The sequence below is a fragment of the Oncorhynchus nerka genome, linkage group LG6, assembly GCF_034236695.1.
Source record: "Oncorhynchus nerka isolate Pitt River linkage group LG6, Oner_Uvic_2.0, whole genome shotgun sequence".
Lineage (NCBI taxonomy): Eukaryota > Metazoa > Chordata > Actinopteri > Salmoniformes > Salmonidae > Oncorhynchus > Oncorhynchus nerka.
The window spans coordinates 35,897,170-35,909,285 of NC_088401.1; the positions used below are offsets into that span (position 1 = coordinate 35,897,170).

General features: G+C 41.6%; 1 protein-coding gene across 3 annotated transcripts in view; it reads right to left on the reverse strand.

Annotated features, from left to right (window-relative positions):
* Window positions 1-12,116, reverse strand: part of esyt2b (extended synaptotagmin-like protein 2b) — a 46,798-nt gene that overhangs the window by 15,898 nt on the left and 18,784 nt on the right. For 2 of the 3 annotated variants that reach the window (XM_029661559.2, XM_029661558.2), the window contains exons 8-13: window positions 7,142-7,262; window positions 5,778-5,954; window positions 5,419-5,501; window positions 3,089-3,137; window positions 2,606-2,695; window positions 976-1,071 (exon numbers count right to left, since the gene is read on the reverse strand). In XM_029661559.2, coding sequence (XP_029517419.1) covers window positions 976-1,071; window positions 2,606-2,695; window positions 3,089-3,137; window positions 5,419-5,501; window positions 5,778-5,954; window positions 7,142-7,262 — 616 coding nt within the window. Of the gene's footprint in view, window positions 1-160; window positions 263-975; window positions 1,072-2,605; window positions 2,696-3,088; window positions 3,138-5,418; window positions 5,502-5,777; window positions 5,955-7,141; window positions 7,263-12,116 lie in introns of all 3 variants that reach the window. The other variant, XM_029661557.2, reaches the window with a different exon arrangement.

Genomic DNA, 12,116 nt, shown 5'->3' on the forward strand with positions numbered 1-12,116 from the left:
TAGCTCTGGTCCAGGGCGTCATTCGGCTACGCTTCCACTACCTTAGTGATAGTAAGAGCGCAGCCGAACGACGCCCTGCACCAGAGATAGTCTGTTACGGTTCAACCCCACCACACACTACTAATGCTAACTCTAGGATGCAGAGTACCGGAGGACTCACAAATAAGGTTCTATACATTGAGGTATTGTTCTCACAAAATACTAGGCCAGATGCTCTCCTCTCTTTTAAGTTTCCACACCCAAAGCTCCCTGTAAAGACGCTCTTTATAGGGAAAGAACAGGGAGAGAAGAAGTTAAATAAAATATGGCTAAGATGCTAAAGAGGCTAAGACTCTGACAGGCTCATTTAGAAGTTGACTGTCTTGGGCTGATATTGACCCATATCTGTGGGCTAAGGTCAAAGGTAAACGACAGTGTTGAAGAAGGAGACAAAAAAAGGAGTTTCAACAGACAGATACACAGATGAATCCATTGAGGTGCTCATGTGACGTTAAAGGCGTGGAAGACCAGATAGACAGGGGTCGAGATGAAAACAGTCAACTATGGCATGTGGACTGAACTTCAGTGCGATGTTTGCACAACTACACGTGAAAATGTGTAACTGAAAAGGCTTTCTGAGCTGCGTTAAAAATATTTCGGAAACATTATTTTCAAGTTCAATTTGGCGTGATTCACAATAGCTCCTTTGGGCGGAGTAGAATATGTCCAGAAATATATTACATTGTTCTCTGTGTCCTTATTCACATCATGTCATAGGCCAACATTTGTTAACATTCACAGGAATGTGTATGGCATGGGAACAACTCACACCATTCTACAGTAAATGTAATCATGTACAGTATGCCAAATCAACCGTCCTGTAATTAGCTTTAACTTGCAGCAATTCAATCATTTTGTGCCTCACTCCACCACCAGAACACTCCTTCAACCCTAAACCACTTTAACTGAACAGTCCTGTCATCCAGCTCCACTCACCGGCAGGTTCTTTGCCGAGTCCAAGTACACCACCAGGAGAGCAGACGAGAGTCCATCATTGGCCAGGCTTCTGTCAGCTCGCACGCTCCTCAACACCTGATTGGATAGGAGAGACAGGCGGAGGTCACTACTGAGACAAACTGGACTAGGAGAAGTGGGCAGCCTTCTAATTCACGTCTAACTGTAATACACGTGACAATAGCAAGACCGAGAAAGACAGGCTAAGTCAAGGTGTTCAAGCTAGCCTGCTGGTACGATGCCATTATACACGCCTGGGCCTGTCTTGAATTATCATACGATTGGGAAGGGGGGGTAAGAACCCAAATTGAAAAGATAAGGGGTTGCCTGTGTGTGCTAAATGGGGCCGATTCCGACCCGTTTTATGCACTTTTCTCTCTATTCGTATTCTGACCTTTAACTTAAGCATGAGAATAGCATGCTAATCACCCGCTATTCGTTTTGGGGTGGAGATCTAAGACATTAAGGTGAATAAGGTCGAGCAAACCATGTGGGGAAATGATCTACTTTCTCTTTTTCCAATAGAAATAACAGCATTCACCATGCAGTGGTATTTATAATTGATAATAGCATTTGATAAGAGCTAGGTCAATGAGTAATCCATTTGTAGAAGAGGATTGTAAATACACATTGCAATCGTTTTAGATGATTTTTCCTGATGATCTCTGGACACGAATGTGAAACCAGTCATATGGATGCAAACTGAAAATCGTATCAACATGACATGTACTGTGGCCCCTTTTCCAAAAGCGAAGTGGGCTATAAATAGCTGTGCTGATATTCCGAATTTTAATTGTGTGCCCTCAATTTGAGTGGCATGAAATTTGGAGAACCAAGCTATAGGCTTCTGTAGGGATGAACCTGCTGAGTTGATGTACGCGCTTTAAAATGTTTTCATTATTGTTAGGATCTAAGTAAACAGAGTACAAAAACTAACGGACACTTAATCAAGCTCAAACCAAGTTTATTCACCCACGGGGTCATACAGCTGCATAAGACAAAGAACATATTCACACATGCAGTGATATTTAACCCTTTTTTCCTATGCTGAGCCCCTCCTTACACATCTGAACAGCCAATACACCTCTGTTGCTGTCCAGAACATTAGTGATATATGTTCTTCCTCACTTCATCTAACCTGACCTCTGCCCCAAATCCTCACTCATCCCCAACTCATGGCTGTCATGGTGACTTGTACCAGACTGTGTCTCTTCTCCTCCCATAGGATTCCCTGATGGCTAACAATAATATATCCTGACATAATGTAAACATACATTACCCCTCTCTCCCTCAGTGACATGAATAAGTATATTTCATGATTTCAAATGTTAAGAAATCAGAAGCCAGGCTTTTCATCATTTTATTGTACAATTTGTATCATGTTAAATATTAGCCACTATCAGGAGCCACCGTCAGTAATACCCACGTACATTTATAACGGCCACTTTAGTGTTAAGTTTTCTTGAATTTGTAGCTTACATTTTGCATCATTCCATTCCGTCTACCTTTCTTTTCTCTGTCACATCTGTGTAGTTGTTCCTGAGGGTCGCTAGCATTAGTGCACAAAATAAATGTCCATGTAAATAAAATAATGTCATATCAAATACTGCACCTGGTCCATCTTTTCAGGGGTGGAGAGCAGAGAGAGCCACTCCAGTTTCAAGTGTAGCTTCCCCGTGGAGACTTCTTCCAGATCAAACCACTAGAACGACAGGATGTTCAAGGGTGCATTTCAAATGGCACCCTGTTGTCTTTATGGTGCACTACTTTTCACCAGGGCTCTGGTAAAGAAGTAGTGCACAATATAGGGAATATGATGACATTTGGGACCGACATACCCTAAATCTCAACAGAGTAAAGTAGTGAGTGAATCACACCAACAGGGATGGCCGTCTCCCCAGACGTAGTGTCGGAGTGATGGATAACAACACAGTATCTTCAAATTGACAAAGGCAGGATATTATAGTAAGGCAAAATTGCTATCCAAGTGCAGAACTGAAGACAAGCCTCCTGTTCTATTTTCATGATTTTTTTCTTCATTTAACCACACAAAAAAAATGATGAAAAAATATATCGGATCAGCGGGTAGATTTACCTCATCGACCTTCTGCTCTTTGTGAAGCTCCGTCATATCGATCATCAGGCTGCAATCGAAGTCACAAAAGATTGGATAAGAAATCAGTAGGTAGGATTAATCACAACAGAAGCCAAATTGATTCACTGATACAGCATGTTGGCACTCCGACCCAGTCAGGGGCCAATAGGGCTCCAGTCAAAAGTAGTGCAATGCATTGGGAATAGGGTGCCATTTGGGACGCAACCAGCACACCTTGAAAGAGTGTAGAGACACATTAAAGTATCTGTGATGTACTAAGTATCTGTCATCAGTGTACAATAGTCACATTAGGAGTTGGGACAGAAGCTCTGCTTCTTGGGCCTCATCCCAAGGGGATAGCATAGCTTTGGTCCAACTCCTCATGTGACTCTTCACAGATACTTAGTACATCACAGATACTTCAATGAGTCTCTTCTCTCTTTCAAGGGGCCACCCTTCACTGTGACATATAGGAGGGAAGTTTTTTGGTGAGAAGATAGATGCTAAGTCTGCGATAGTTCTGCTCCAGGGCGTCACGTGCGGTTTGCTAGCGCTGAAGGCTCGGCATCAGCAAGCCGCACGTAACACTCAGGACCAGAGCTAAGTGTGTGATATATTTTCGGCTAGATAAGATCATTTGCTTGATATTGGATACAATAACTCACAATGCAGAGGACTAATAAGCCGTGTGAGCATGGGGTGATAAGAAAAAGACAAACAGTAAATCATTTCCTGTTGTTTTTAACGGTAACTTACAAGCAACTGGCTACCTGTAAGTTACCGTACAGTATAGTATATCACTTGCACTTCTAGAGGCCTTAACAAAGGTAGTGATGGGACGACTGATCCCGTATCCTCGATGCAGTTTTCAAAGCACTACTGATTCGACACAACGTACCGATGCTTGTAACTAAGTGACAATACCACGTGATGATGACGACGGTTGAAGCTTTGTACGTCACACTACCATCAGCCTGTAGAGCAGTGGTGAGTGAGTCTCTTGTCTTGAATCCCCATAAAGACGTGTTTACTTGTGTAAGTAGTTTTCTTCGAAACACTGGCTACGCTGTACTTCTAACTTTTAAATGATGAGTTTCGATAGGCATAGGCAGTTTTTCTTTTATTTAACATCCTAAATCATGCAATGGAGCCAACTTCTTTTTGTAAATGTTTTTTTTTGGTATAAAAAAAAAACAACAACTAGGTTGCTAGTTTGAAAGCATAGATGGAAAGGTTCAAAGAAACATTACCACTACTTTTTTTTTTAACCGCGTGTTGCAAAATGCGAGATCCCACTGATTTAGGTACTGTAAACTGAGCTACCATTTAGGCACTACACACCGAAGACAATCTAAGTCAATTGGTAAATAAAGGTGTCCGGTAGAGGTCGGTGTTTGAAAGCAACTTTTCGCGCGAAGAACGCATCAGCACCGCGGCGAAATCAGCGGGATTTCGCATTTTGCAACGCAAAAAAAGCACGTGATCTGATCAAAAGAAGCTTCGGATGTCATTGATTACATGCTTTTTTGAGCCGTGTGTCCCTGAGCAGCAGATACCATTAATGTGCACTGTGCTAAAAGTAGTAATGAACCTATTTTTGACAAAATTGGCTGGCAAAGCGTCAGGAAGCTTAGTTTCTTCATAACTAGCTAAAAGCTGAGAATAATGAACAGCTTTTCAGCACAATTTGGTGTAAACCCTAAAGCCTTCAGAAAGTCTCGGTTTCCCATCACTAAACAAAGGCATCCAACCTGGCAGTGACTATAGGGCAAAACAGACCAAAGCAGATGGCAAATATTCAACCATTAAAGGTTTAAGACTTAAATTGGTACAGCACTCTCACTAATGGGTGGCACAAACGTCGCCTCTTACAAGGCACGCCTCAAAATATGTTAATGAGCCAGAAACAACAATAACATTTCACCCACTAGTGGTCAAAAGGGTTTGCCACACCAGAAATACAGTACACTACTGTATTCTGTGGGGTGGAATTACAAGTAATTTGAAATACAGCAAAAACATGTTCTCTCTTACTTTAGAGGATTTGCTTTGATTTTGTTGACCTTATGCTTCTTGTGTGTGTGGCATTCTATTTTGAACATTCACAAAAACTGTAAGTGAACTTCTACTGTATTTTACATAGCATATTTTACAGTAGTCCAAAGTCCAAAATACATCAAATATTTTCCGGCTGTTGAATATTTTCCCACAATGTAATGTAATTTATGCTAATCCATTGTAATTAAGCTTGTACAGTAAGATACAGTTCATAAACAGTCATTTACCTTGAAAATAACAGGATGGTTTTACAGTGCAGGATATGAGCTTACCTCCCCAGGAAATCATCTTTGTCTGGGTCCTCATCAAACAACTCAATCTCCAGATGTTGGCCTGAGTGCTCGTATACCAGGGCCTGACAAGGATAAGGACAAAACTAAATACAATCTCAGATACAGTAGTTTACATCGAATATAACCAAAGGTAAAACATGACATGATGGGTAAAACAGCACGAAAGCCAAAAATAAGAGGAAATATTGGACTGTTGGAAATATGTACATGTAAGTTGTATCTGGTTCTACATACCCTATATTGCTGTCCCTGGGGTAGTTACTGTATAATATAACCATATTTTGCGGTTTTGGTTGACGTGCCATTGGAAGAGTTCATTTTCAGTTCATTTTGTTCACCTCGTAAACTTCGTTCCATTTGGGGTGCAGACTCTCTTTGACCGTCTTGCTCTGGAAGAGCTGGTTGCCAATCTGGAGGACGCCGTAGGGGTCAGACTTCCCTTTGATCAGGCCGCCTAGGAATTTATCTTTCCCCTCCAGGTCCTGAGCCTCCAAGAAGTGAATTCTCAGGACTCCCTGGTGACACACACAGCACAGGGACAATTCAGGAAACGGACACTTTAAAATAGAATACAGCGACACTGTAGCTCTTTCCAGTAGTCAATTACCGAAAGCGCCATCTTTGGCCTCATGGGTGGAAGGTTATTAATATTTTTCAGAATTTCATAATTAATCAATTATTTTTGAACAAAGAAAATCCAGTGTTTCTATGTCAAACAGTTTCGCTATATAGTCTTCTGTGATGTATATCAAGTGTAATATTGGGATTTAAACTCAAAATTTAATACATTTCAACTCTATATCTGATGGTACTGGTGTCTACTTTTTTTAAGCCCATAAGGTGTATACTTTTGTTTCAAAGTAGATTTGTTTAAGAATGAGTGACCCTGATTTAGCCCAACGCAGTAACAAGTTTTAAAGGGACATTGCACTTTCATATAAAACTTTGTCCAATGACTTCTGACCTCTAAAGAAGTCTTTAGTCAAGATGAAACCATGTACCACAACATCGGTTGTGTAGATCCATCTATAGGCCTCCACCACGAATGAATGGAAAAGATAAGCACTGAATAAAACCAGGAAAACCAGGGAATTAGATGATACTTAACTTTCCCATTCATTTGGTGTGAAGGCATATAGCTGGATCTACATACTGTAGAAACCAATTTCGTGGAAGGTAGTTTCATCTTGACATAAGTCTACTTTTGAGGTTAATTAAATGTCCCTTTTTTGACCAGCAGGTGCCACTAGTGTACACTGTGTTGATCAAAGCCTCGAGTAATAAAGCTTTTTTTGACACAATTGGCCTGAAAACCTCAAAAGCTTCAGGAAGCTTTGTTGCTCCATCACTACCTATCAGGATCATCATACATGTAGAATATTTGGTATTTATTAGGATCCCAATTAGCCGCTGCAAAAGCATCAGCTACTCTTACTGGGGCCCACAAAAAAATTCCAACTTCAAATGATGGATTTGGTGGCAGACGGATAGGCTCTGCTAATACAAACACTTAATTAAAGGGTTACTTTACTCAAAAACATATTTTAGTATTTTGTTTAATAGTCCATTGTTGATATGGTCCCAAAAATTGTGCGTGCCAAAATAAACAAAATCCCCCCAAAAATGTGTTCTTCTAATTAATGTCTGAAATATGATAATGATGTGTATGGTTAGATATAGGATAGATGAACGGCTGCAGTACCTTTGGCATAGGGAAGCGTAGCTGAGCCAGTTCTATATCTCCCACCAGTGGGATAGTGATGCGGTTGGGCAACACCAGGTAGCTGTAGATGATGTCCTGAATCAGACTGTCTGAGAAGCCACTGGGAAAAACAAAACACAACCGAGCCCAACAATCAGTGAGTACGACTTTTGGATGAGGATTATTCTCACCTAATCTCAGTTTAGCACAAAGGAACATGTCTTTTTCGGTTTTATAAGATGTTGGGAACATTGGAAGAGGTTCAAGCATGTTGTTGGGAGTAAATCCTTTGAAATTACCCGGATTTCTGCATTGATTACTCATAAAATGTGGTCTGATCTTCATCTAAGTCACAATAATAGGCAACACAATCTGACTAAACTAGTAATACACAAACAGTGGTACTTGTCACATTTTCATTGAAGATAGCGTAATCATTCACAGTGCAGGCCTGAAAAAGTAAGTGAACCCTTGAATGTAGTAACTTGTAGATCCTCCTTTAGCAGCAAACGTCTCCCAAACGATTCCTCTAGCTGCTTATACGACTTACACAATGTTGAGGAGGAATTCCGAACCATTCCTTCCTACAAATCTGTTTCAGTTCATCAATATTTCTGGTTTGTCTTGATTGCACAGCCCTCTTCAGGTCATGCACAGCCCTCTTCAGGTCATGCCACAGCATCTCCATTGGGTTAAGGTCAGGACATTCCAAAACATGAATATTCTTCCTTTTCAGCCATTCTTTAGTTGATTTACTTGTGTGCTTTGGGTCATTGTCTTGTTTCATCACCCAACAACCTCTCTTAAGCTTGAGGTCATGAACTGCTGCCCTGTCATTCTCCTGTAAAATGTCTTGATACACTTTTGAATTCATTGTTCCATCAATGATTGCAAGGCGTCCAGGCCCTGAGGCAGCAAAGCAGCCCCAAAACCATGATGCTCCCTCCAACATGCTTCACAGTTGGGATGAGATTTTGGCGTTGGTGGCAAACTTTTTTTTTTAGACAGCATTGATTTCCTTGGTGGTGTCCTTCCATGAACATCAATGCTATTCAGTGTTTTTCTGATAGTGGATACATGAACACAGACTTTTGTTGTTTGTAGAGTTTTCTGGAGGTCTGTTGCTGTTACCCTTGGGTTCCTTTCTCACCTCTTTCCGGATTGCCCTTTGTGCTCTTGGAGTGATCTTCGCAGGACGCCCACTCCTAGGGAGAGTAGCAACAGTCCTGAATCTTCTCCATCTGTAGACAATTTGTCTCACCGTGGACTGATGAACACCGAAGGTCTTCAGCAAAGCTTTTGTAACCTTTTTCAGCTTCGTGCATCTCTATAATGCGTCTTCTAAGGTCCTGTGAACGTTTTTGGGATCGAGGCATGGTTCACACGAACCAATCTTTCTGGAGAAGAACAGATTTGTCAGTCTCCAGGCTTTGTGTGCCTTTATTTAAAGGGCAGGGCACCTGTGCTACCCACACCTCCAATCTCATATCTTTATTCGAGACGCACTACTCCAAATAGCTTTTGGAGAAGTCGTTAACGCATAGGTTTTTCCAGCCTGCCATGTGAATGATTACTCAGTGTCTCCAATAACAATTTGAAGAGTACAACTGTTTGTGTGTTATTAGTTTAGTCAGATCGTGTTAGTCTATTATTGTGACTCAGATGAAGATCAGACCACATTTGATGATTAATCAGTGCAGAAATCCAGGTCATTCCAAATGGTTCACAAACTTTTTCTTGCAACTGTAGCAGTGAGGGTGTCACTGAGCAGGAGGTCTTCCAACCTAAGAATGACAATGCCTTGTAAGGGAAGTCGATAGCTAAGACTGGTCTCGTAACTGCTGAGAGATTTTCTGTTAACCTTCAAGCTATCCACTCGGGTCCGATTCTGTAAACAGAAATAAATGTATGAGAGGATTTAAGCAATCTGTCAAAATGAAACAGATTTTTATGTACCCCATTCCTTAACTTTTTCTCTCTCTCATTTCTCTAAGAAGGGTGCCCAAGAAACATATTTATCATTTTATCCTATAAATTTCTCTTGCAGCTGAGCAGAAAGCTAGAGCACTTCTCTGGGAGCAGATTAAGCAGAATTACAGGGAACATGATTCTCCTTTAGTATGTGATCATTCACATGTAACACGTACTCACACACACACACACACACACACACACACACACACACACATGTAGAGAGCTTCATGCAGTATCAGCTGTTATTGTTCCCCTGACCTTGCAGTGGTACACAGAGCTAGGCCGTACTCCAAAAGTAAAAATAATAACACTACAATTGTCAGACAACCTGTGTTGAATAACATCAAGGGGATATGAGAGTGAGAGGGTGAGAGAGGTGGAGAGGGAAAAAGAGAGAGTGAGTGAGAGGAGGAGGGGGGGGGGCTTTGGAAGGGGTGGAGGGTTTTATCTACTCTGTGACACAGTGGACTCCACCCCTCCAACATGCAGCTGGCACTGTCTATTGCTTGTGGTTGGAAGCTAGTCTCTGAGACTGTCTTTTTTTCTGCTGCCCGGGCCTGTCCTGTCCTGTCCTGTCACTAACCCAGAGGCAGGCGCAGCTCCCCCCCAATCCCCTAGCCCATGAACCTAGCACATGCCACTGAGCCTCCACAAACAGGCTCACAGTGTACTGACTGCACAGATCTATTACACCCCTACAGAGAAATAGCGGTGGGGGGGATGGGCGGTTGTGCTCTGTAGAATCAGGGAGATGATTTCCATCACTGAGCTGCGGATGTGTCAACACCCGTGTCTAAATCAATAGACTGTGAGGAGGAGAGTGACCGTACCACGAAATCTTTATTAGGGACATTTTCCACCGCCACAGTAGCGCTATAAGGTTTAAACACCAGAAGGCACTGTCAACTCACAACAATATAGAAACTAAGAATTGACTGTTGATAATACAAATTATGCCCGGATCTGCAGAGATGGCAAAGGATATCTGCTCTTTGAATGCCATGAGAACATTATATTGGTCCCTTTACCAGAAGAGGGACATCTGTTCTATTGAATCCATTGGCTTATGGAAGTCATGAATTGTGCTTGTTTCACCAGCCATCAGTGCTCTATTTATGTGTCTATGTGACTCGGATGTGTATGTTGTTGCTGTTGGTGCATTGCTAGTGAGTGGTGACAAATCCAATTTCCCCCTTTGGGATTCATTTCAATTCAATGCAAGTAGTAGCACTGCCATACCCCAGAATACGTTAAAGATAAAACAATACAAGTGCAAACTTATTAGCCAATGCGTCTTTACAGTCTACTCTATTCTACACTAAAGCTTAACAATTACTCTTAATATGCAGATCATCCAATGCACTCTTTCATGTAAATTAGCCCTAAGAAATCCCCAAGTCCCCTCCCCATTACCCCATAATTTTAGATTTGAGAGATGTACGGATGTAGAGTCTTTTAGCTACCCCAGAGAGCTGGTGGAGTGGCCCAATTTAAATATATATAAGTCAGAGATGAGTTTATAATGAAAATGACATCTTGCTCAACCGTAAAAACCTTCTTGCTTTCTGAGCTGTGTGAGATTTTCTTTAGCCCTGTCAGGCAGGCATGTGTTGCGATGAGCATTTAAATGGACTGAAAGCCTGAAAGCCTAAAAGCCGTAGGGCGATGGTCACTCTAGCTGTCGTCTAGCTGTCGTCCTCCTGCTACCTTACAAAAATGTTCCTATCACATACAACAACCCCAAGAGGAGAATACCTGCAATAAAACCTGTAGGGGAACTAATCACATTAGTTAGGTGATTAGGTGAAAGCTTGGCCTGACAAAAGAAGGTGTCGGGTGAAGTTGCCCCTGGACGGTGATCTGGGGTCAGTTTTCGATTTTCCCCACACAGCAAATTCTCCAGTGTTAACATCTTTTTAATTGACACTGAAAGTGTAGAGTATGTGGAGCCATATAGACACCAGAACAGTGTTAAATTAACACACTGCTTTGTGTAAAGCCTTATTCAAATATTTCGCAGAGTGCCTTGATTTTCGAGTACATTTCAGAGTTGCCACTCATGACTGTATTTGTTAGTGACAGAGACATGGTTGTTGCATTCATCCATTTTCGGTCCTGTGGACTTTACTAAGTAAGATCCTAAATGAATATGTCATCATAAGATGTTTAATAAGTAACACAATACCATACGTATTCAATAAGGCCTTATTTTGACGGCCTAGTTTTACCCTAATACATGGACCTGAAACTCACAAACATCACTTTCAACCAAAACCATGGCAATCATTATCATATTTCCCAGCATGCTGCATTGGAGGTAGATTTTTTAAATTGTTTGTTTCAATATTTATGCTTATGCATGTACATTGATTTATTGATTAATATTATGCTACTCAAATGTAAATTACAAAAATGTTCTAAACTATATGTTATTTGGACTCCCTCTTTGGAGTCCCTCTTTTCCATGCAAATGAACTGAATCCCCAAAAAACATTTCCACTGCATCAGCCCTGCCACAAAAGGACCAGCTGACATCATGTCAGTGATTCTCTCGTTAACACAGGTGTGAGTGTTGACGAGAACAAGGCTGGAGATCACTCTGTCATGCTGATTGAGTTTGAATAACAGACTGGAAGCTTCAAAAGGAGGTGGTGCTTGGAATCATTGTTCTTCCTCTGTCAAACATGGTTACCTGCAAGGAAACATATGCCGTCATCATTGCTTTGCTCAAAAAGGGCTTCACAGGCAAGGATATTGCTGCCAGTAAGATTGCACCTAAATCAACCATTTATCGGATCATCAAGAACTTCAAGGAGAGCGGTTAAATTGTGGTGAAGAAGGCTTCAGGTCGCCCAAGAAAGTCCAGCAAGCACCAGGACCATCTCCTGGTGTTGATTCAACTGCAGGATTGGGGCACCACCAGTACAGAGCTTGCTCAGGCATGGCAGCAGGCAGGTGTGAGTGCATCTGCATGCACAGTGAGGCAAAGACTTTTGGAGGA